The following is a 26,534-nucleotide window of genomic DNA, read 5'->3' as shown; positions in this document are numbered from 1 at the left end:
AAAGTGTTCAACTCATTTGGGATATCGATTTTTTTTATTTTTCACACTCAACTGCTTTAAGCGCGTATACATCAACTGACAGTTTCACCGCTTTTATGTCTTCTTTAACCGAGTCTTGAGTCATCTACCTCCAATGCTAACACTTCAGCTGACACTTCAAACCTTTTCATTTCTTTTCATTCTCAGATCTTCACCTTTGAACAGAAACTAAACCTTCATCAGCTCTTCCAAGTCCCAAACTTTTGAAGTTCATCAACTGTTCATACACAATTTACTGCAACTGCATTCAGTGATTACATTGCAACCAACACTTCAACTGGCATCTTCTTTCAGGATGCTACAACTCACACACCCAACTCAATTTATCACCTACACTCTCAAAACTGACATTTCAACTTCGTTCGGTGCTCCAAGTTTGACTAATACTTCAACTTCACTCAGCATTTACACTTAAATAGACACTCAAACAACTTTTTTGGTAATTGCATTTCAAATGGTTCAAGTGCAGATTTTCAGGAGCGACCGCACGCTTTTCTAGTTGTAATATACGACAGATATATCGGCCCAACTCTACAGACCGGAGTTACAAAGTAAAGCAGTAACAAACAGCACCTTCTGGAAATATCTTGGGCCTAATTCAATAAAACATCTGTGACAGAAAGAGTCGATTTAATAACCGCAATAACATTTCCCACTCCAACCCAGCTCCTTCCTCAGACGTCAAATTCAGGTTTCTGTGCTGGCACTCACACCAGTTTAATAGCACAAGGGATTGCTTCATAAGATCAGACAAGCACAGTAAAACTAAAGAAGGCTTAATGTTCAACTCAACTTGGTTATCCATCATGAAAGGGGGATGAAGCACACTGTTGTCTGTTTATGAGCCTGCAAGGCTAAGAGTGTGGGATGGCTGCCCTTCCTACTCTGCATATGCCAGCACTGTGTGTGTGTGTGTGTTGTGTGTGTGTGCGTGTGTGTGTGTCTGTCTTTCTTCACCATGTCCTCTGATCTGCTGCCAAGGGCCTGCAGCTTTCTCTCTCCGTACATCCTACTCATTCTCACCTTTCTCCATGTTCCCTTCTGCCTCATCAAATGCTTTCTTACACGCTGAACATTGAAAAACAGGGACACTGACCGATTTAATGTAGATATAGTGCACTGATGAGGTGAGTCCAGGTAAATGCCTCATTGGTATATTTTATTAAATCTATACCAGTTAGAAAGGAGATGTAAATTAAAGTATGATGACCAAATCTCAAATACAATGCATTCTTAACACTGACTATAAGCACACAGTAAAACATTAGCTGATTTGTATGGTATGGAGAGAGAGACAGCAGGAGGGAGACAGAAAATACGGCCTATCGCTCTCAGCTCCCTAGCTCTGCCTTTCTACTCCTCATACTGGGTTGCTATGGAAACGGCTCCCTCAGAGGTGGTCTGGCCATTTTATTTCGGGTCTCACCATCAATGCCGCCTCTTCAACAACAAAATAATTACTTGTCATCCTGGTTCTTTAATCCCCGTGATTTCTTTCAGGTCAGATGAGCGACCGCCTGCTTTGGCCTTCATGAGGTTACAGAGAGCCCACAACAAAATGAGGAATAATCTAATTTGACTGTAGACGACCTAAAAATACTATCAACTGTAGTCTTTTTCTGTGTGCCCTACTGTGTTTGTAACAAGAAACTATGCAAGAAACTGTGTACTTCATTCATTGGAAATTCAGGGCCTGGTTCTGAAAATCAATGTATTTCCTACTTAGAAAAATAACTGAGGAATAATAAGGAATAGCTGTCCGCATAGAGACGTTGTTGCTAAGCAGTCAAGCTAGCAGTGAACTGTGAATGCAGCAGTGAATTTACAGCTCAGGCTACAGTTCATGCTACAGTTCATCAGTGAACAAATGCGCAGTTACTCGACAACCAAGCCTAGCACCAGAGTTTTGTCTGCCAACTGACGAGTAAAGTGACGGGGGGTTGTTCCCAAACTTAGCTACAACTTCAACCCTGGAGAGGTCTCCCCTGTGCTTCCTAAGAATATGCACACTGTTAATTAGTTCACACTAATTTATAACTGCAACCGTTTGGCCGGATTGACCTTGACAGGCATTAATGTTTCATGATACAGAGAGAGAACTGCTGACACTAATGTCCAAACGAGTGGCGGACACCAGACATGTGTCCTCTCCTGACACTTTTACAGAACAAACCCTCTGTGTGTTGTCAGGATGTGTGATTTTCTATTTATTTTTTGCTACTGCACACTTTTTAGTTTTCTTTTTTTATGTTTCAGAAAGGGAAATTCAATAAACGGAAGATACATCAACCAGAAAACCTCCCTAGATGGTTACACTACTGTTCCTGATACTATGAGGTTTGACATTTAATCTTGAGCTTTGTTGCATCAGAAACTATACTTATTTTCCCTTTTGTCTTCCTGGTGTTGATAAAAATGTGTGTGTGGGTGATTCCCCAGTCTGCCTCACACACCAGCCTTTCAGCAGGCTGTATTTTACATGAAGACCATTACTTGCCTAACCCACATTTATCCCTCCAAAGGAAGGAAACAGCATTAGGCTAGAGAACACTTCTGTAGGCACTCTGATGTGTCCTGTTTGGTTTCCAGTTTCAATGCCCAGATTATTTTTATTTTATAGCTTAATAAAACAAAACATGTGATAAGAATTACTTGGAAATATTGCTTCCGGTCCACAATGAATGCGATTTTCATCTTTCTTTATCTCGCCAAACATGTTTATTTGTTCTATGATGCCTGTAAAGCAGACAATAAAAAGGCCTACATGTGGAATTATAAACATTGTTATTAGGATTTAGTATAAGAGGCTTACCACTTTTTTAAAACTGGGGTTGCAGGGGGCAGTTATCAAGACACAGACCGTTGCGCAACAACGTAGGGAAAGAACACTGGAAATGGGGGCAGGTAAGAGTGATAATGGCAAAACACACCACAAGGAGCGTTTGATAAGCGACACTGAACTTTGGCGACCATAGCAGCGCTTAAAAGAGATTTAATTCAATTGTGTTTCATCCATTGTGAATTTAGCCTTCATGAGAAACTATTTTTTTACAGTAGGTCCCACTTTCTATTTTAAATAGCGTATATATCATTCTGAAATGAACCCTCTCAAGTGTAGAGACAGAGATCGAAGGACAGCACGATTTGAAAGGAAGAAGGAGGGAAATGGAGTAAGCCAGTCTGCTCGTTATCAGCGGGCTCCAAAATGGCCCTTTAATTAAAAGAAGGAGGTAATGAACACGCTTGGGAGTCTGATTAGCAGCTAATGCCCCTTGCTGTGAGCTGATGGGATCCCCCATCTGCCCTTTTAAAGCTAAACTAAATGGCTCTGACTCAGTACTAGAAGCCACAAACCACAGCAGCACACCAGTTACCTCTGTATTAAAAACTATAACACCTTGGGATTCACAATGTGGCCTAGATATTGAAACTGTACAAGTGTTATTAATGAATAGGTATGTTTGGACTAAGTTTTGTTTACGTTATTTAGCAATAATCCTGGAGGTTACACACATGGTATAGTAATAGTGAAAAATTATATATATATATATATTTATTACAACTTTTAAAATGGATATAAGCCTTGAACTAGTGGTATCATTTCACTTTAAGGACTTATCTACACTGGAACACTCATCCAATCCTTGAATTTTTAAATGCCCTTGATCTAGACACTTAACTCATATCTGCTCCAACAGAGCTCCTCAGTAGTGAGTGGGTTGAAAAAAAAAAAAGAGAAAAAAATACTCAATTTGTAGTGGGAAGCTTCAAGTGTGAATGTATGCATTTTCTGACCAAAGAGTTCCAGGAACTATAAGAGCACAGGAGCTTAACCAGGAACTAAACTAGGAACTAAAAAGTCCCTTTTGTGTTTCCACTGCATCTGAAGAACAAATACAATTAGGCAAATTTTATCAATGTTTGATTAAAAAGTGAACACAGCACTTAAAATGCAAGAAATAACTCTGAATCAGTGTAATGAATGACTAAAAAAGGAGACTGAAAACATCTTAACCTCTAAGGTAGTGATTGCTAACCACAGGTACTTGTACCACAGTGGGTACTCCAGCAGTTGGCCGGGGCTACTTGGAAAAATTATAGAGTGGCTCAGTTAATTAGAAAAAATAGAAAATATGTTTTGATTAGAAAAAATACCCATGTATTGTGCCTGTAAACGAGAAGGCAAGCTAGCACAGAAGCCCAAAAGGGTTAGGTTAGCGTTCCAGCTTGTGCCACTGGTACAGTAGGAGTACAAATGCACTTGACCAAACCAACCTAGACATTAGTTAAATTGCCTGAAAAAATTACTGCTTTATACTGAATAATTGATAGTGCGGGTACTTTAATTCATCTGACAGGGCTGTGAGGTAAAAAAAAAAAAAAAAGTTTGGAAATCACTGCCCAAGGGCTTGCTGAGTGTTTTATGATAATTTATTTCTGCTTTAAATGCTAAATAGTCTGTACTTTGTATCGTGCCTCTCTAGTCTTCCAACCACTTAAAGCCCTTTTACTCTACATGCCACATTCACCAGTTAAGACACATTCATACAGTGATGGTAAAGGCCATCACAAACAGAAGCTAAGTCGTTCATACACACCTCCTGAGCCACAGCTGCCAGAATGAAACCACGTAACCTACCCTGTGCAAATACTGCATGATATATCATTGCTAGCCACTCAGCTGTATTGACATCTACAGTATCTAAAGCCAATGAGGTCGAAAACAAAGCCAAGTTGAACAAACCACTGGCTGACTGGCTTACTGACGTAACCGTATTTTCAGTATAAGATCGTTAGTCAGTTGAGTTCGGCTTATTATTCAATTCTACACGTCTTCATCACACAGTCTCCTGGTGTGAGGAGGCCTTTGCATGTTACATGAAGACAATTCTCCCCTGTAGATTCTATTATCATTTCACTAAGTTACTCTAAACATCTAAAAGAGTCAGTTGTATCTGGAGCGACACAGTCTGAAACATACATGGTGTCGGCTGAAAGCTCATCAAGGCGCGGGCAGTAATCCAACCATCCATGGCATGCCAAACAATGTGCAAATCTCTCCAAGACTCTAAGTCGTTTTTGTCTAGGATACAGTAATCCCTTGGTCTCTGTGCCGCAGTGTGAGCATGTATTTGAATATATTAAAACTCCATGGAGAGGGCGATAAGCTGAATTTGAGCTCCTAAATCAGACTGTTATTAAGTTTCCTATGAAAGTTTTACCCAAGGTTGTTCAAAAGAGTTTCACTGCAGAGCTCTCAGAGGTCTGAAAATTGGTTATCTTTGGTGTGCTGGTGTTCTTTAGCATGCTAGTCTGCCACTTTCATCTTCAGAAAGAATATATACGTATATAGCTGTGCGTACATTTGAGTATGTCAAAATGTATATGTTTGAAAAGGTGTGTGTCTGTAGGTCTTTGTATGCAGTATAGGGATGCGTTTGGTTTTTCTATATGGCAGACTATTAGAAGTCAGAACTACTTTCTCTGTGTTGTTCACTACAAACAATAACTAGATAATAAAATTCAGTGAACATGGACCACAACAATGTCATGAATAAGTGTCAGAGTATGCCAGTGAATAAGAGACTATCGTACCTTCCAGAAGTTGTCAACTTTGCCATAGACAAGTGATTGGTTCTGTCTCTTGATATCATCGATGTGCTTGATGTCGCTGGCGTTGAGGTGCTGCTCCACCACGAAGCCCAGGAAACTGTTGTCAGGGGTATGAGCTGCAGAAAAAGAAATAAATATAAATACATACAAAGACACAAAACAAAAGGCATAATTTCACCTTCAAAATGATGCGTTTAAATGTGTTTCAGCAACACAAAAGGAAGAAAAAGAGGTGAGAAAAGAGTCAGTGATCATTTCTTTGGGAATAAAATGACAAATGACTTCAGGCATAGTTAGCTATAATTTATGCATCACTGAGGCAAAAACAAAAATGCCTCAAATAAATCTTGCTCAAGTGTCTGCTTTTCAGAGTGCATACAATTCAGTTGAATAAATAAGCCCATTTGAACCTCAGCGTTGATCACAGATCATAATTCCAGAGAGACGGGAACAGTTGCACAACACAACTGGGCTTGATGATGTAGAGATTGTGAAGCCCCTTGAGGAGGAGAATTTCTGGTTTGTGATATTGGCCTATATAAATCAAATTGACTTGACATCTTGTCAAGCACTCTGGGTTTTTTGTTCCCTCTGTTCCTTTTTGCCCGGTGATGACTGAGTTACTATGGGAACCACAGGATGAGCAGGTCAATTGTGGAGCCCAGAGCTGGCAGCACTTTACCTCACTGCAATCTGCCTTGTAAACTAACACGAAGACAAGGGTTTGGAGTTTGGACAGAAAAGATTGGGTCAAAAATGTATATATTTAATAATCTAATTTATATAAATAAGGAATAGTATAAGCAGACTGAAAGGCAGACCTCATCAGCTCTTTGAATGAAACCGGCTGCGAGGGAGGTGTTTTGGTGCACAGTTGTGGTTTGTGTTAGAGCCCCGGGGAGCTGCTGTGGTCAGAGCTCGTTTTTTACCACAACGCTATTACTACAGAGGCAAATTAAGGTCAGTCAGTTGGAGGAGATGGAATTCGCTTCGGTATAGTAAATAAAAGAAAGATTTACCGAGACCAAATTTCCATAAAAAAAAATCTCAACACCCTAGCTTCAAATTAAAGTACCTGCCAGCATTTAGTGAGAATCAGCTGCTGCAAATATCAACTGGAATAATCACACCTAACTAAATGTAACAAGAAGGGAAAGAATGATGACATTTACCACATGATGGCAGGAAATCAGCTGCTGTATCATGGTTCAACTGCAGGTGATAACAGCGGAAACAATGACGGACTGTAATAGTTCAACTACGCTGAAGTAGTTTGACACAAAGGGTTGTGTTTTTATCAGGGCGGTGGCTGAAATGCGGAAAAAAGCCAATGTGTGTTCAATTGGTTTCTCCAGGAAGTCCACATATTGGGACCGGCTAACATATTTAGGCAAACAAAACATTCATCAGTCATTTCACCCTCAACTTGAAAAGGGCATGTCTTTTATACTTCCTTACACGGAGTGTACACTAAACCGGTGAAAACTCTTTACACTGTACACAATCACATGTCTCAGGGTTGCAAATCTTTTTCCAGTGCCTGTATTCAAATCTTGTTCCTGTTCTGCACTTCCCAGAATTATAATGCGTAGAGGAACCTGCTGGTTCAGTTTGTGTTATGTACGTGTAGGACAGCACAGGAATGTGGGAGTATGAAGATATCACCAGATCTGTGGAGGTGTCAGTGTGGGCAGGAGCCGAATGTTCTCAAATTACCTGCAGTGTCTCTCTAATAATGGCTGAGAAGACAATAACAATATAAATACCTTAATAACCAGGCTGATTACACTGGTTTCAAGCATTTACCATTTACGTTAATTCTTACTGAGCCTTGAAAACGTGTATATAATGTCTTCTGTGGCTCAAGTTTGAGAAAATAATCTTTTTTCGGAGACTTTTAGCACAAGTACAAGTAGTATAATCTGAGGATGAGTTTAAAAGACACGGGTATTGACATGGCAGCTTGGATCTAATGAAAGGATGAGTTGCATTATGGGAAATGGTAGGATCCTGTATTTTTAGAGCTTAGTCCATAATAAGGAGTAAATCTATATATCTTGGCCTTTGCTGTTTCAATTATTTTTAAATCTGTCTCTTCCAAATTTACAACAAAAAAATGACAACTGATTTGGGGAGTGACGAGAGAGAACACTGAACAAGTGCAAATCTTAGAAGAATGACTTTTATTGTATTTTACTTTTCTAATTATGAAATTGGTTAGTTCTACCAAGGCAATTGACTGCTCTCTTTTTTAATTAAAAAAGAAGAATTAGAAATGGCAAATATTGTGATAAGGATGGACATTTTTTGAATATAATATTTTCAGGCATAATCTCCCAGATTTGGTGTTAGTAATCGTTACATGGTGCCACAATGTGCTAATTCAAAATGTGTACCAATTGGATACACTCAAATTAATTAGAATGTTTCTAATAACTGAGATGTGTTTCTGATGGTAAAGAGGCAGAGTTGGTCCTAGGCACTGGGAGGAGGTAGCACTAACACTCATGTACCAAACTGACTGTGTAAACAGGACAGGCTGTTAATTAGTGTTCAGCCCTCTTGATGCATTTGGCAACAGATGCCTCTTCTCCCAGTAGATCCGCCACTCAAAATGTCACTCAAGTTGCCACAGCTTCATTCGCTATTAGCGAACAAACAGCCTGGGAGGACAACGTTGCTGGAGAAGCAGCTGCTTTGTCGCCCCTTGACAAACTTTAGTGGGGAACAAGTTTGCTTTTTAAGGAATCCTGGATTCACTCGGGGGGGTGTCAAAATAGGTATAGACCGACCGAAGTTGGCTGTTGATACCACCTTGCCATTGGCCAACTATTTGAGTCTGCATTCTCCTCTCGTTACACTATCTGCGTGTTACTGTTTTCAAAGTTCCCACCAATACATTAAACAACTAAAACCACTTTTGGGCTAGCAACCTACACGCTGAAAATGGCAAGTTACCACCAAAGCCACTTCCCAGCCGACACTTCTCTACAAGGGCACTCCTGCTCAAGATGATTGTTCTTGATTAAAGAAATACAAACAACCAAAGAAGTGTTTTTTTCCTCTACACCCAAATGATAATGGGTTCAGCCAGACTTTTCTACAGTGCTGGCAAAGTGCTAAAATGAAGTCTGGAGATTTGGCTTTGCGAGACGAATATTTGTACAACCTGGTTGAGCTGACTGGAAGAACAGAAAATGTCGTTAATACCGTTAAGGGCAGGATATCCTGTCTGACAGGGTCTGTTCAGGGGCTTCCTTTGTGCACTTTAAAGGGGCAGTAAAGTCTCACTGGTAGAAGCAGACTATACTACATCATCACACATTGGTACCTGCACAAGAAAATACACCAGGAAAAAAGAATCCCAAGTCATAGACTGAGGATTATGTGATTAATGCTGGCCCAACACTTGAGAAGGCAGACTCCTTTTTACAAGAAACTAACTTCTATACTGCTGGCCAGACAGAAAAACGACTTCAAACTGCATCATCAGCACTAAAATCTCCGGCACTTTGAAAACTAAACATCAAAGACTTACTGGTTCTACGACTTATCTGAATGGGCCTGAAGGGTGAAAATAAATAAACTACACCTGAAAACACTTTCACAAAAGCACCATTGAGATTTTAACTGATGAGCTTTCAGGCATCTTGAAAGATTTGAGCGTGAGGTAAACTGAATCTGGATCTACCAGGCAGTTTCTCATCACAATGATGAAAATGAAGTGTGTTTAATCTCAAAGTAATTCACTATAATCAGTAGTTAATTTAATCTCTTATTAGTAATTGGAATATAAACGTTACCATCTGCCAAAGAACTAATGATTGATGACGTGTGTCTACTATACCAGCCTGTCCTTCGATACTGCTGCTATTTAGATTCAATTCAGCATCAACAGCTGGGTTTTAAACGTGCCTATCGGGGAAATGAACTGAAAGAAACTGTTTCGCATTCTTGCCAAGAGTTAGATGAGAAGATTGATACCCCTCTCGTCACGAGTGCTACACCAACTACGGAGCTAGAGCCAGCAGCCAGTTAGCTTAGTATGCAGATGGGAAACAGGGAAACAGCCAACATGGCTCTGTCCAACGATAGCAGCACCTCTAAAGCTCACAAACATGCTAACTGCTTGCTAAGCCTCTATTGATCTTCTCATCTAACTCTCAGCAGTAACACATCATGTAAATCACTTTGGATCAACTGTGTTGTGTGTAAAGTGTTAAATAAATAAAGCTGAGCAGAGTTGAATAAGTATATTTCTCAAAATCCTGAGCTATTGCTTTAAAGTAAATGTCTGAAATACAAGAGCAACACAATTCTGAAACATATCCAAGAAGAATGAATACCTCACTAAACAGATGATTAGCATTGGTAAAGTTATTGATGGGCTTTAGTTTTAGCTAATGTTAGTCATATAACCAACATAACCATGTAACTGTATGTGACAGATAACATTTTAGGTCCAATATGTTTAATTTGTTTCTAATTGGGTAATTGTATCTTTTATTATTTGCATAAAAATACTTCAAGTTATCAACAGGTAAAATATCTTTAGAATATGTCTCATAATGCTAACTGGCTACTTTATAACAGTCAAATGATGTTAGAGTTAGTCACTGCACTGTACAGTCTTAGTGAATACCAAAACAACATACAGATGGATCAGGGAATGGAACAAAGTGGTCTTATTATGTTTCTCTACAGAGTTTCTGGTCTAAAGTATTGGAGCTCTGCAACGCTTCCATTATGCTAATCCACCGCAATCAATCAAAGCAAGCATCTGAAAGATTCAAATGGAACAGGGTAGGAACATAGTCAGAGGTGCTCAATTACAGCAAAATTACGTTCTCAATGTTCCCCCCCTGCTAGGATCACTGAACAGATGCAGGCAAGTGTTCAAGGGTGGAATATTCTTGTCTTCCACCGATGTTTTCAAAGTGTTTCATTACAAAATGTTTTCAATCTGACAAAGATAGGGTGTACAGGTAGGGCGAGATGCAACAAATTCTCCCTCTCTGCCGAGTAATTCTAGTCATTCATTTGCAAGAGCATATTTTTGTGTGAGAGAAAGAGAGAACAGAAGTCTATTGATCTCACACAGATGAAAAAAAACAAAAAACAACCTTTAGTGAGTGGGTGTGCCAGCGACATTATCAATCCAAGCTTTACAGGCACCATCAGCCTGGAAGATCTCAGGGTCAATTATGTAAAGCATAAGCAAAGGCAAAGTTTTTAAACATAAATACTACCTGCTGCTATTTTCAACCTTGTGCCAGTATTACTCATCATTTCCATAAGGGATTAAGCATTCGGCAGCAGGGATACACAACAAACTAAAATGTACATAAGAAGACATATGGTAGCACCTGCTTCTAGTGTACGTTTTCAGTAATGATGCAGACAGGCTGGAAGCAGAAGCCACCCTCAGGTTATTCTCAGCTTTCTGTGCTTATCTGATTTCATAAGTTTGAAATGGAGTCTTTAATTGCACCCAGGGTTTAAGAGACACCTGGTTAACTAAGCTGATTTCTTGGCCATTTATACGCCTAAGTTTCTAAATGAGTTTTTTTTTATAAGAACGCAGCTGCCTGACAAAGATGTCACACAGAGAAAGTATCTCTGTAACAGTAGTGCAGACGGATTAAAGTAAGGATCATTATTCATAGTCGTCCTTGTTTCCAAAATAATTAGATTAAAAAGTCTGGATAGATCTGTCTGTAGTCAGTATAGTTAATTTCAGGCTTATATCCCTTTGTAACAGACTTGTTTTTAAGCTGATGAAGTGTATAGTAAATAAATCAAACTTGACAGGGATGGAATCCTTACATGTCATTCTGACCTACAGCAAAAGTTAACTCTCTTACATTTCCTTATTATAAATGACCTCTGCTAGGAAACCAGCCAACTTAACTACAAGACGCGCAGCCCATTCAAACACAAATTGTATCCCAGAAAACACTCCCTGCTATCCCAACTGAAACTGATTAATGAGGTCAATTTGGCCTTGTCTTGTCTTATTGGCCAGAGGCCAGATGCTCCCAATTCCCCCAACCAATGATTTATGGAGCTCTGCCTAATCGTAACAAATGGACCAATCCAGATCTAGGATAAATTACCTACTAGCACCTGATTTGTCCATTGTTACGTCTACATTCCATAGGTGAGCTGTGATACAGTTAAAGTTTGGACAAGTAACTAGAACTACAATCTACACTGAATTTGCAATAAATATTATCTTGAGTTTTGCAGATTCTTAAGCAGTTAACTCCACCCATTGTAAATCTAAGCTGACAAACACACCTCCTAAGAATAACACACAACTACTTATAGTTCAATGTGCGAATATTATTTGTGTGCGACAGGATAATAACAGGAAACTTCAGATATCCACTTCATCATCCTCAGAGGTGTTAATGTAATACGCTGTTTGAGTTGCACAATACACATGCGACTCTTTAGCCTGAAGGTAAGGTGTTGTGGTGCACAATGTGGAGAGGAAAAAAAACACCAGTCTTTCTCGTCTCTTGTGCCTGGAAGTGATGCCATTCTGTGGTTTTAACACTCTGCCAAACCACTGTGCACTTGTTTCACCAGCGATATCATCTAACCTAGCAACTCTTAACTGGATTGTGTGCAAAGGCCCCAGTGTGTTATGAGAAAGACATACCCTATTCAGTGGACAAAGGCCTTATTCAGGTGCCGTGGTATTCTGGATAGCTCCAGGCCTCACCTCGCAAACGGGGACTGCAAGGCTAACATTTCACTTTCTCTTAGCCACGGGGAAAAGGTCAATACCCCAGGGGGAGGGCTGGCTCCCCTCTCTTCTCTCCTGCACCGCCACCACTCATCCACCTCAACAAATGTGGTTGACTCCAGTTATAGAGTGATCTCACAGTAGGAGTAATGCGCGCGCACACAAAGCAATAAAACCCCTACGTCCTACATTCATAATCACAGTAAAATGAGAGCTGAGTGTGTGACCTCTTACTTTCCGTTAATCTGCTTGATGATATTCCATTAGCAAGCAACGTGCTGGATTTTCAGAGCGTCTTTTATGCCTTTTGTCCAACCAAAACATCTCATTCATTGGAGGAAATATAACTGGAACTGTGCGCACAGAAAACTGCATGTCATGTAATGATCATAAAAACTGATATACTGCAAGTAGCCTTGTTTTGCAGCTTGACCTTATTTAAACAGCAGAGTAGGGAACTTACAGAGGTGATGAAATGTGTCATATGGAAAAGAAGTGTTATTCTTAAGTGTACAGCACAACATATTTTAAAAGTTTTGTATTTTGACTGGATCAGGTAACTTTTTGCTTCGTTTCTGAGCTTGTTTATTTATTAAATAAACTGCTGTAAACTGGGTTTTAAAACCTGCACACAGGCCATGATTGAGCCAAATGGCCTGTTTTTAAGCTAAAGCTTACTAGTCCTTAAGTGAATGTTGATAGTTGGCGTGTGTCGTGTTTTTGGCGTCCTGCCGACTTACGGAACATGGTGTTGAACTGCTGCGGGTTGAGGTTCCACTTGCCCCAGGGGGTCTTGTGACCTTTGGACTGGGCGTAGTGGGCGTGGTTGAACTCTGGCTCTGTCCCGAACGAATCCAGCACCCGCAGCATACACCTACAATGCCACACAGAGAAACACAAGCGTGTTAATGGCTGCTCCATGCCATAAGGACAGATGCATGTGTGATATGTTGCTTAACTGTATATTTCAATGAAGTTTGCTTTGAATCTTGATTGCTTTGTGAAATCAATGAAACCCAGAAGTACCATCATAAATCATGTCAACATTATCAGTGTTATATTATGTGCTACAAGAAAAACTGTTCACACCTTGTGCCCACAATTACAGTTAAAGAGCTAAAGCAAACCACTACATGGTGCTTTTTCCACAATATTCTCCAATCTGTCTTCACAGCACTCCAAGAAACAAGAATGTGGTTACTTAGTTTTACACCCATTTAAACCACACTAGCCCGAAGACCTAGAAAAGTAAGTAAGTAACCAGTTCCAAGTAAGATAGTAGTGTGCAACAGCTACCAGGCAATTGCAAAAGAAATAAACATTAAGGTTTTTACAACAGCTAAAAGGTGAGATGTGCATGTCATTTCTTGCTGTAGAAGACGTGTTATATGGTTTTATTTTCCCAACTGAGGTTTGGTAGCTTGTGACTACATCTGAAAATATGTTGTTACGTACTTTTGTCAGTTATGTGAGTTATAAGAAATAGAAAAATGAAAAGCAGTGCCTACAAAACTACAAATGAGGCTTGAACTTTTTAGTTGGAACATTTTGAAATAACAGACAAAAAGGCTTCTTTTGTTTTATGAGTTATGTTTTACATTATGTTATGTTTCCGTTCTAATTTGTTTCTGTGTAAATATGTTTTACATTAATTTGTTTGTTTCAGGAATCATGTACAGTACATGGTCTGCAGTAATGATTTGTGTTTCACTTGGAACATGAATGTCCACGACTGGGAGTCTTTACATGTGTGATGGACCATTTTAATGGTATGAAACTGAAATTATTCATTTAATTGTTATTCTTGTAAGATCAATGTTGAAGGCATGTGTTTTCAGTTATGACTAGTTAACAAAATCAAATACACTATACCAACATAATGTCCTTCACATAAAAACTAAGCAGCTCCATATGGGATGATGAAACCACAAAAGTAACGCCTCCATTCTCAAACTAGGAGTGAAATCCTGTCCTGTGGAGGTGTGAGACTGTGAAAGGACATCATGGCTGACTCAAAGGTCACAGCACCGGCTTAATTAGACCACAACCAGGAGAGGGAATGGTATATAAGCAGAGAACCATTCGCTCATGACCTTAAACTCCATGTGCTCCATTCACTCGCTCATTGTTACTCACTTCTCCTTCCTAGATGCTGATTTGCTCACGTCTGGTCTGCCCTTTCCTTTGCTATCTATATTTTTCCATTAGGAGGGCAAACGGCCAATGAAAGAAATCTTTTGTCTTGGACACAAAAGGACTAAATCTGTCTCTCCCTCTCACGCTATTAATCTATTTTTCATATAAACTGCCTCCTTCTAACTCATCTTGACTGCAACAAAATACTAAACTGGTGAGCCTCTTGTTTTGGCCATCTTGAGCCTTGTGGGTAAATAAAATGAAGTGACTCCCATTTTGCGTCAAGGTAGAATAGCTGCATTAATCATAATAGCGAAAAGAACGAAGCCAGAACGCAACAACATAGAGCCGTCTGCACCTAAAAATTCTCTTTCTTTCAGTGATGGTGCCTCCGCCCAGGCAGATGCTGCGCAGCTGGCTGTGTGAACTGTGAAAGTCCCTGGGAGAGAGCGGAGAGCTGGGAAACACATTCACCACGAGGAAACTTTCGACTGAAAGCACGACAACAACATGCCCACATGCCATCTCCACTCGCTCCGCAGAAAAACAACCTTCGTCTGTCCCCAGTAGATATATCCTCAACAGATGGGGGAAGAGTTGTTGAAGCCATAACATGATGTAAATATAGCTGCAGTGGGGCTTTCAGCACATATTCCAAGTCCAGTGAGATGACAGTGGGCGTTGTAATGTGGCAGGAGTTGAGGCTGTTCAGCTCAACAAGTATGCACTTAGTAACACTGAAATATCACAATAGAGCTGGGCTGAGAAGAGACGTTGAAATCAAAGTAAGTGTAATTTCACTGGAACGTAATCCACCTGAAGTGATCCCAAATGGATAGTGTATGATGGCTATTGTAAATGATAGGTCTCTCTCCCGCCGTGATCATCTCCCATGTGAAATCAGCAACAAATATAATGCTTCCATATGGGTCATTATTAAACAATGATATCAGATGGAAATTAATGTTTTATATGAATCTACCTGAGGCTCTGTCACATGTCTGCACACCCCTGAGGCTAAACCCAACAGCTGTTTGATAAACAGACATACGAGTTAATGGTCTGTCTCATAAAAGCATTAGGTTGAATTATACCCAACATATGGGTTTGGTTAGAAAAAAACTTTATGGGAACAGCATGGAGCTATGAAAGATAATATGTTATTGATTTTCTTACTGGGATTGTCATCCAGCTCATAACATCTGATCATTTTTAGTTACTTTTGGATTGCAATTCCTCCTTGTGAACCATAAATATCCCCTTTTATTGGCAATGTGTTCTACTTAACGGACTTTAACCTGAATTGTGTTGTTATCCTTTATTAACGAGCAATAAATTAACACCTATAAAACTTGATAAGCTTACAGACAACCTCTCTCCTTCCAACATGTGTGTTCACTAAACCCCTCCCCTGAACAGCGACTGTTAAATCGCCTGCGGCAGCATAAGCAACAGGCATTAACATGGCTGACTAACTACTTAGGTACGGTAGTAACTTAGCATTACTTCCAAGGCCAAAAGTTGGCATACCATTTGCCAACTACATAGACGTTATTGGAAAAAGGCCCTTTCGGGATGGACACATCTACTGGTTGGAGGGAAGTGTCACACCGGCCCCAGATGGCACTAAGTATACCAGAGTTTAGAGTTAGAAACTCTGCCATGCTCTGTATTGGATTTGGGAGAGTTTACTTCAAATAACTTGACAAACTCAGACTGCCCTCATCCTCAAGTCCTCATTTAAACTGCAAAACACTAAGCATTATTCTAAACTTTGTTTCTTTTGTCCAAGTAATTCATTTTGCAAAATTGCACTTGACTAGTGCAGGAACAGTTACTACTGGCAGTGGGACTAAGTGAAAGGTACTTAAACAGTCATTAAAACATACTGGCTCTCACATGTTACCACTATATGATGTGCCAAGTTGTTATCAACAAAAGTCAGTGACATGAATCACACATACAGACGGTGTCGTGTAAAGTTCTTGGCAAGAGAAAAAAAAAAGCCAGGAGACACAAAGCGGTAAAGGAGGGAGAAGCAAAATGATGAAATCAAACTTGTGCAAAGCACGCAGTTGATGACTAACTTTTCATTTGTCCAGTTTCACTTCTGCATTATTGTCATTAACACTAAACATACAAACTGCTTTACACTGGCACATTCTCTGCAGCCTTGCCGATGCACAGATGCACACAGTGCATTGACCGATTAGGTTATTGGTTAAAAAGATTAAATGAAATTGAACAATAGGGCAACACTGGCTCTAGTTTATACAGAGAAAACAACAGCTCAGAGTATTCCCATTCCTCTGGAGTAGTATGAAACACAGCGATACGGCACTGTAAGACAGATAGCCAGAAGACTGGGGCAATAACAAAACACATTAATCACAAACAGGCCTGACAGACGTGGTTGCTTTGTCCCAAAACACAAAACATAAACCAGAAAAAAGGGAACAATAATGACAACAGTTTGATATCCAAACAAGTCTGGCATGTTCTCTCCATAGGATATCTTTCTCCCTGCCTTTCTGTATCACAAAGTAAAGAGAAGATTGTGATGGTTTCACAAAGGGATTCTAAGGCCACAAAGGCACAGAAGGTAATTCACTTACAGGAGACCGCAAAGTAGAAGACACTTTGGCAGAAAGGTAAATGTCTATGTTACATTTAGTAAAAGAAGAAAGAGCACAGGAAAACCTTCAGTCTAGGCCCACTTTCACAAAGCTCTTTGAACACACACAGTGACATTAAGTGCTCTGACATAAGTGTTCAATAATGGTAGGAGAAATAATGCAGAGAATAGCATCTGGACCTTACATTATGCCTCAGGCTGAATCAATTTCCTCAGGGCACAAAGGGAGCGGATGCAGTTTAAGGTGTTATGTCGCAGACAAACAAAACCTGGTGACAAGCAGGAGGAACCAGCGGGGCTATTAGTGCCCCCAGACTTATTGTTCCTTCTCTTTTCCTGTCAGTTGGAGCTGATGAGAGTTTCTTCAAAACAAACCAAGAGAGCCTCATCTACAGTCCTCAGCGGAGCAATCGGAGACAGAATAGACTCAGTGGGTGAAAACATCATGAACAACAGACGCTACTGCATCCTTTTGGGAAATTGTGGCAACGTATGAGCAGAAAATAGACTCATTGTCCCACCATTAGCCCGACAAGCCTCAACCCTGTGCCCTTTGCACATGAGAGAAGCCGTTAAACAACAGTTGGCAGTGGCAGCAGAAGGTTAGAGAACTGTACAAAGTGGCTGACATGATGATTTGAATACACTGAAAGAGTGAAGTCTTGCTGAAACACAAAGGTTACAGTGCAAGATAATTTACCACCAAAGGCTCAAGCAGAGCTGCTGGTAGAAAACTGGGGTTGTACTAGGAAGCTGCCCAGTATGAAAGCATGCTGGGGTTATGAAAGAGACAGTGCATGCTCAGCAAAAACCCCCTGTATAAATAAAGTTACCAACTAAAAATCTAATTACAGCAGCCACTAATTTCGCATTGTGTTGATTTGGCAGGGTCTACAACTGTCTAACAGCAAGTGGTTTAGTCACTAATGAAATCAGATCCTTGACAGAATTTACAACCTGAAAATGTTTCTTACCAAATAGACCTTGAGAATGGTTTGACTGAAATTACCAAATAGAGTAAAACAGTAATATTGCTTCCTATATTGGATAATTAGATTTTGCACTGTAGGTGTGTATTTTAAATATAAGTATCTTTCTATGAAACACATAACACATAAATAGTCATGACCAAATAAGAAAACAAAATTTAAAGTTAGGAATAAAAGATAAATGTACTTACTGGTAGTGGACCCAGGAAGGTCCCAGCGTCTTCTTAAACTGGGTGAGGCCCACAATGTCAATGTAGATGAGCTCAACCACTTTGTCACCCTGCGTCGGGCAACTGGACTTGTTCCCCATGACCCTGCGCATGATCCTGGGGAGAAAAGTTTGGAATTACAATCAACTTTAAATCCAAAAATGTCAAAAAAGGATTAAAAATGTCTGCTGCTGTTGGTTATTTTTTTCTCCAACAGTTGGATACCTACATGGCTTAAACTGTCAATTTTGCTCACTCTAATAGTACATGAAAATTTAGACTTTTGAATATATAGTATATACATATTTCAAAACTAAACATACAAAAAGAAGAAATACTGGTATTTCCAACCCCAGACCTGAGGGAATGTGCTGAATCATGGTCATACTAACAGGACAGGTTTAAACCACTGGCATAGCTGAACAAGAGATACCAATCTACAAAGCTACAGAGCAGTGGAAACATATCTGTACAGACGTGGGTTGAACATTACGTAACAAGATGTGTGCTTGTGCTAATACTTATAACCCATGACCTTACATAATGAACTTATATATTTACTTACTGTGCATTTGTGCTTAATCAAGGAGGTAAAGATAAATATCATCCTTGACATAGTGAGGATGGTAAAGGCGGCTAAAGCCATGTCAAATAGTATGGACCCACTAGAGGAGGCGAGTTAGCAGGCCAAAATCCCCCAACAAATATTAGTCAGGAGCTTCCTTTATTTACCCTCAGTCAAATCACCTTAAGCAAATAGTGAGACGTGGTTTACCTATATAAAAATGTGCTAATCAAAAAGGTGCTTTGACTTTTGAGGCCCTATACATTTATAGCTTCATTTACATCGCACAGCACAAACAACAAAAACGTAGTCAACCTTTCCTTCCCTATGGATTATTTTCTGTATCTGACCTAAGGCATCTGTTGTACAGATGTACATCTGGACACACAAAAATCATTAATATTGACTCGGGCTGTGTTTGGCTGACTTAGCATTGCACTCCTATAATGTCGTCAGACTCAAAGACAGTTGGAAAAAAACAAAATCGAAATCGATGCAGCAGGGATGAGGAATCAGCTTCAGAGCTCTGGTAAGCTCACTCCTTCACAACTCTACACCCCCAGATTCTCAACCTCAACTACCTCAAGTCAAATCACTTTAGGCTATTTATCATGACTTACATATGACCTTTGTCTACTTTGACAAACACTAAGGAAAGTTGGAACTTTTGAAGTACATATCATATCATATATTATCTCCTGCAGTCCCAGTCCTGGGGAAGTTGTAAGACAGCTACATTTTCTTAATATATAGTAGAAGTGCACCTAAATTGTCTATTTGGGTGCACTTAAGGAATATAATACTCCTTGTGTTTGCTACTTACTCTTTGAGCTCGGCCAGGGAGGCTGAGATGCGAACATCATGGCCCAGCAGGTACAGGGTGGTTATGAGGTCACTCCATTGGACCAACTCGCCCAATGGGCCACCACTGAAGGCGTTTTCTGCTATTTTGAAGCCAGACTCCTTGGTCAGCAGACCCAAGTGTACCAGGATCTGATGAAAGGGAAACAAGTATGGAATTAAATAAGTGTCACTACCGTTATATATATTTTCAAGAATACCACCATTTACAGTCTGTTCTTACACAGATTATTGTGCAAAGAATTCAAGGAAACACTTGATATGAATGGTGCTCATTTGATACGAGTTTCTATGGGAAGACATATTGTTCAGCAAGGCTAGTGCAACAGAAGTTAGCTTGAAAAATGCTACATTTACCATGAGGGATTTTGAAGTGTGAATATATAATGTAATAGATCATCTGGGCACTTTTATTTCCCTGCACAGATGAATGTAGAGAAAGAACGCAGAAAAATGGTGGATAAATAATTCAAAGACACCCCATTGTCTTCCTATTTGAAAAGATTCAAATGGGGAGCGTAAAAAAACATATTTATCTTAGTAGGAGACCGCGAAAGCAGTTTCACTTTTTCCCCTGTTTGCCGTCAGGCTCACCGTGCGCATGCTGAGAAAAACACATGCAATTTCACTCACACACAGCCACACACATCACACAACACACACACACACACACACAAACACACACACACACACACACACACACACACACACACACACACACACACACGATGATTTTCAGTAGCTGAGGGGAACACAGTGTTCCACAGCAGGAGTGGGAAGTAATAGCAAGCTTTGTTTGAAGTGACCGACGCATTTTTCATTGTTGACAGCCAGCCCCAGTCCCAGAGCACACTAGTCAAGGATTAATATGTGCGGATTAATATCCAAAACAGATTAGTGGCTGAAATAAAGAACTGGCTTTGGAAGTATGTGGACTAAGAGAGTAAAACGCTCTTTGTTTAATTATTGACTGAACAGATTAAACTGAGAAACGGAAAAGTAAGCAAGGATAGGTAAGACACCATAGATAGATAAGAGGGATAGATAGATAGATGAGGGCTCTTGTTTCTTCTATTCTCTGCTTTGCTAAAGGGGATGCTGCTTTGCATCAGCACCAAGGTATCATGGGAATGTGATGTGAATTATTCACAAGGCCAGTGGAAAGTGTGGAGGTAGTACATTATTCAGTGCTGGGAGCTACCAGCTTGGGACACAATGGAATATCCATGTCGGTCCCTTCCCACCACCATTTTTCCCCCCAGCAGCAGTCTACAAGTGTGAAAAAGTGTGTATGAGAGTGTGTGCGTATAGCTAGTGTATGTATTTCAACAGGCTGAAAGCTAAAAGGGAGGTGTTTTCATAAAGTTCTTGACAGGATAATCTCTCTCTCACTTTTGGGAGGAAAAACATTCAAATTTAACCTAAAAACGTTATTAATATTTATTTGTTCAACAATATGTGAAAGTATTCTCCCAAATAAGTTATCTAAATGTGAAATTATGCTCATATCTACGGCTAGTTAACGTATTAATGTGTTGATTTTGTATGGAATTCTGTCAAAAACTGATCTATTAATTAAACCTTGAGTATATCCAGCTCATTAAAGCTTTTCATTCTAAAAACTGTCTAGTTTTTTCTGAAAAAATGCTCTGGCGTAGTGGAATTGACAAATTTGATCTGATGTTTCAGGAGGCAATAGTTTGTTTGGAATAAATTGCAAAACATGAACATGAATACAACCTGAAACTTAAGGGGAAAACAACAAGATGTGTAGTGATCTGTGATGAGCAGCATCTAAAGATTTTGCCACCAGAAATGTCAACGAAATGCCACCCAGCAATGCAGCTAGAAGACCATCCCTTCACCTGACAGGCAGTGAATCTCACTTCATTACTAAGTGTACTATGATGTATCGTATGTATTATGCCCACCTTCTTCCTGCGACGCCGGGCCAGGTTCTGCTTGGCAGCCAGAGAGCGGATGGCGCTGACCCACGGCTCAGCCATGCGTTTGATCCTCAGCATCATCCAGCGGAACTCCTCACGTTGTGACATCACGCGGTAAAGCTCGTCGAAGCTGGTCTGGATCTCCGCCTGCACATACCGAGACAGTCAGTACGATCCAATACAGTTAGTGTATACTGTACAGTATATGTTCCTTCATGTGTAGGCCACATAATGTTAGGAGGAAGCCATTTATTTCAAAGCTGTAAATCAAATCTAATCTAACATTATGTTCAATTTGTTATCCTGTTGCTTGCTGTATTATCTTTAAAAAAATAAAGTGTTTCTTTCAAGTGCTTTTATCCTTCTTTCTGCTGCTGCCGTGACATAATCCCATGGGGATCTTTCAAAATGTATCCAATCTAATTTCAAATTGCAATATTGACGACTGCACTTTACAAATGGCTAACGGACTGTTTTCTTGCAGGGAGACCCTTCTGGAAGAGCTGTAATAAGCCCCTGCTCAAAATCAAACACTGCAAGGTGTTTATCTAAACTGCCTAAATCTTATGTTTTACCACCTTAGTTTAAGATTATGGATTAAATAGTCAGAGATAGGAGAGCAGGGATGGGTTAAAGTAAAATTACTAAATGAATCAATGTTCATTTTTGACAAGAAATCTCTCTATAATCACTGAAGCTGGAGTTCAAGGGATAATTGAAGTGATAATAACCATCATAAACTGTCAGAGACATGTGCAGATGAAACTATTCATTGAGGGCACACAGATATATGACAACGCATGTTTGAGATCTCTCCTGATAGCAAGACATCAAAGAAACTGTACCATTAAAAAAAAATAACTGACAATACAGAAAGGCACCGTATTTATCTCCGCTCATCCGATGCCAACCTCCTGACTCCACCACCCAGGACCCATCACCGAATCTGGGGCGACAGAGCTTTTTCTGTAGCCGCCCCCTCCATCTGAAACACTCTCCCCAAACCCATCTGTGACTGCACCAACCTTCCAACATTTAATTCTCTGACAAAAACTCACCTATTTAAAATTGCTTTTAATGTTTAGCATAGATTGATGTGTTTTACTATTTGATGTTGTTTTGCTGTTTTTATGTAAAGTGTCTTTGAGTATCTAGAAAAGGGCTTATAAATAAAATGTATTATTTATTATTATTATTATTATTATTATTATTATTATAATTATATAGCAGATAAATTAATACATTAATAGATACATTAACTATGGTGGCCGGGACCCCATCGCTGCACATAAAAGAAACGCTGCAAATAAAAGAAATGCTGCAAATAAAAAGAAACGCTGCTGCAAATAAAACAACAACAATGATGCAAATAAAAAAAGCCACAACGGAAGTGAATTACTGGGGACTATTATTGCTGGTGCACCGGTGTGAAGATACGGAGCCCCATAGGGAAAAAAAAAATAATAATTAACGTTTCTCATGAGCACGAGATACTTTCTTGTGAGCACCAGAAATTCAACAATAAAAGTCCATATTTGTACAACCAACAACCGACGTTAGCTAACGTTACGTTCTCTGTCACTGAGAGTTTGATTGACAGCCTGGTGGTAGCAACTGCATGAGAGCCTGTTGTGGCCAATCAACACATGGCTCATTTGAATATTAAAATTAGCCATGTGTTGATAGGTCAGACAAAATTGTAACCAATGAAATTACTTATTTTGACACAGCTTTTTTGACACACATTTTAGCCAACAAGTATTAAACTAACAAGGTAATGTGTCAAAAGGCAGACTTTTTTCTTTTTTGTTATTTTCTCAAAAGGAGGACAAATGAGTGTCTGGCTTAAGGCTGCGCCTGCAGCCGGACAGGGCATTTAAAAGCCGGATGAATGGCCACCCTAGTAACGGCTGGATTGACCGCAGTTAATGAGCCTAGGCATAAGCTAACTGCCTGTACTTAAGCTAAGGTTTCTGGTGAGCACAAGAAACTATCTTGTGCTCACGAGAAACGTTTAATTTTTTCTTTTTTTCCCAATGGGGCCCTGTATCTTCACACCGGTGCACCGGCAATAATAGTCCCCGGTAATTCACTTCCGTTGTGGCTTGTCTCGGCCACTGTAATTAACAGATACATTAACAGATACATTAATAGATAACAGATGCATTATTCAAACACATTGATGTCTTTTTTAAAATCACATTACTGATAATTTTTTCAACTTCTTGTTTGATCACAGAACAGTACTTCATCCCAGTCAGCTGTTTCCTGCTCTTTAACCTGTGTGACTGGGGTGGGCGGAGCTTAACAGCTGTCTGTATGTGGGTGAGTTTAAATCAAAAATCCAATATTAATCAATAAACAATAAATAGATCTTGGATCAGTTTTAATGATCCACAAAGACACCAACACATTAACAAGTCCTCCTCTGTGTGCACGCGGTTCAGACAGCCTGTCTCCACCCAGCTGAAGGACAAACAACAGCAAAATGTATTAACTTATCAGTTATTGTCTCTGTTTCCAGCCAGGGAAGGACAGCCTGTTACTTCCGGTGTTCATCGTGTGCCGTGTTGTCTTCGTCCCGCTCTTCATGTTGTGTAACGTCCAGCCTCGTGTCCATCTGCCCATCTTCTTCCATCATGACAGCTGGTTCATCTTCTTCATGATCCTCTTTGCCTTCAGTAACGGATACCTGGCTAGCCTCTGCATGTGCTTCGGACCAAAGTAAGGAACTGACACAAAATTACATACACCTAAATGCACCAAATAAAACTATATTTTTGGCATTTATTTATTTTGATATATATTGATATATTGTATAATACCCTAAAGCAATAAATGTTACCAGTTGATTTCTAATGAACCAGATAATAATTAATAAATATCTCTGGTTGTTCTACAGGAATGTTCTTCCTCATGAAGCAGAAACAGCTGGAGCCATCATGGCTTTCTTTCTGTCTCTGGGGTTGGCTTTAGGAGCTGCTCTGTCCTTCATCTTCAGAGCACTGGTTTAACTGGAAAATGCATCTTAACTACTGGCTCAACTGGAAACGGCATATTAACTACTGGTCTAATTGGAATACTACCTATTTACTACTGGATTAACTGGTTTACAGACTGTTTGTTACTGGTCTGACTGGTAGAAAAGGTTTTATTAAAAAAATTCTGTTCAGAGTTTGGATTTAAAGTTCTAGCTGACCGTCAGATATTTTTTAAATGAACTTGTAATCAAATTGTGCAGCTCAACAACCACAGTTAACATTTTTTCCTGACTGTGGTACTACAGGAATTCTCATCAGGAATGTAAATATACAGTTTTGATCATGTCTGTCTGTTAAAGACATCTTCAGATCTTGAGACCTCTGACAAAGACTGGTGGAGGAGAAAGTACACATCTGATATGTATACACATATCTACAGTATACATCTGTAATATTTATAAAAAATATAATTCATATTATAACATATGCATATAATTAAAGCTGCAAGCAGCGATGAACGCACCCTCACAGTACGTGTGCATCTGGGCGTGGTGTGGCCTGGTTACCAAGCTTGAAAATTTCATATAAATCAGATGGTGAACCACCAGAGAAGGCTTACCTCCTTTTTTCCAGTAGGTGCTATGACTATGACTAAATATTGGCATTCAGCTGTGTTTGGAGAGGGACTCTTATCAAACGTGATGTTTGTAGCAGATTAGATGATATACACGCAATCATTCACTCTAAAGACGTTAAATTTTCAACATCTTTAGAGTGCACTGACCAAACTTGAAGTTGCTCCATTAAATTCTCTAGGAGAAGTACAACACCTGGAAATAGCACCGAAATTGGTATGAAATTTTAGTACATTTGGACATTACAGTTGTGCCTATTCATTTTTGTATATCTAAGTGAAACCTATTGCAAAGGCTGCTTCATTTAAATTTTCTAGGGGGCACTATGTAGCCATTTTGCCACATCCATGAACAATGAATGGACTGATATAAAATTAAAAAGTTTGTCACTTGTTACGTGTGCTGAGTTTCATTAGTTTTGGACCATGTTTAGCCCCCCAAAAATGTGATAATGTTAAAATTGAAATGTATTGAACACAGCATTAGTTCAGGCAGGCCACAATGCCAGGCTCAGCTCTCAGTTCTAGCTACATAAGTTGATTACAGCTGAGCATAAACACTTACCTGATGGCTTAGTTGATTACCTTTAAACATCCAATTGCCAAATGTCATTTAGGGCACCTCTTTCAAGCTGCTATAGCCGGCCTACCTTTGCTGCTTACTCTGCAAGCTGCTTTGCAACCCAGCTCCACCCCAGCTAATCCTTTATGGTGTATCTGATTTAATTAATGTCATTTCTGTTACCATTGATGCTTGCTCTGTTCTCTATTTGGGGGGTCTTCGCTGCTGCTTGATTTCGTCTGAAGCTTTTCATGTATGCACATAGAAGAGCAGGTGTGCTCTCCCTGCCTTAGGTTTTCTGTGTGCATGTGGAGAGGCAAGGAGGTCCCAGAACAAAGCCATACTGCCAAATATAACATTCTGAATTTGGAAATAAGTTTTTTTTTTTTTTTTTTTACAAAAGTGGTCCTGGCTGAACTACATTGGGGAGCTATGAGTATGACTGAATATTGGCATGTAGTGTTCAGGTCCTTATTAAACATGTGAAGTTTGGTTTGTGAAGTACACTGGTTATTGCAATGACCTATTGACATTTTTAAATTCACCAAGACTAACAGGCCGGGGTGGGGGTATTGCAGCTGTCTTTAAAAACATTTTACTTGTATTCCAC

The 26,534-nt window shown here is 39.7% G+C and overlaps 2 protein-coding genes across 2 annotated transcripts in view; one reads left to right on the top strand and one right to left on the bottom strand.

Moving 5' to 3' along the window:
• Positions 1-26,534, bottom strand: part of mgat5 (alpha-1,6-mannosylglycoprotein 6-beta-N-acetylglucosaminyltransferase) — an 81,952-nt gene that overhangs the window by 22,930 nt on the left and 32,488 nt on the right. The window contains exons 9-13 of the mRNA XM_035678062.1: positions 21,733-21,894; positions 19,764-19,933; positions 18,358-18,492; positions 13,147-13,280; positions 5,635-5,768 (exon numbers count right to left, since the gene is read on the bottom strand). Coding sequence (XP_035533955.1) covers positions 5,635-5,768; positions 13,147-13,280; positions 18,358-18,492; positions 19,764-19,933; positions 21,733-21,894 — 735 coding nt within the window. The remainder of the gene's footprint in view (positions 1-5,634; positions 5,769-13,146; positions 13,281-18,357; positions 18,493-19,763; positions 19,934-21,732; positions 21,895-26,534) is intronic.
• On the top strand, positions 23,567-25,756 carry LOC118339829 (equilibrative nucleoside transporter 1-like). The gene is made up of 3 exons (XM_035677598.1): positions 23,567-24,072; positions 24,272-24,471; positions 24,650-25,756. The coding sequence occupies exons 1-3, from the start codon at positions 24,067-24,069 to the stop codon at positions 24,759-24,761; spliced, it is 318 nt and encodes a 105-aa protein (XP_035533491.1). The 5' UTR covers positions 23,567-24,066; the 3' UTR covers positions 24,762-25,756.

Source organism: Morone saxatilis, unplaced genomic scaffold (genome assembly GCF_004916995.1).
Source record: "Morone saxatilis isolate NCDOM2014 unplaced genomic scaffold, NCSU_SB_2.0 Contig6, whole genome shotgun sequence".
Taxonomy (NCBI): Eukaryota; Metazoa; Chordata; class Actinopteri; family Moronidae; genus Morone; species Morone saxatilis.
The sequence above is the reverse complement of the archived record's forward strand: the minus strand, read 5'-3'. Positions and strand labels throughout refer to the sequence as shown.

Excerpts from the sequence above, each read along its gene's own strand:
- LOC118339829 (XM_035677598.1), top strand. Across the intron at positions 24,472-24,649 it reads TGCATGTGCTTCGGACCAAA|GAATGTTCTTCCTCATGAAG; the intron begins GTAAGGAACTGA and ends GTTGTTCTACAG.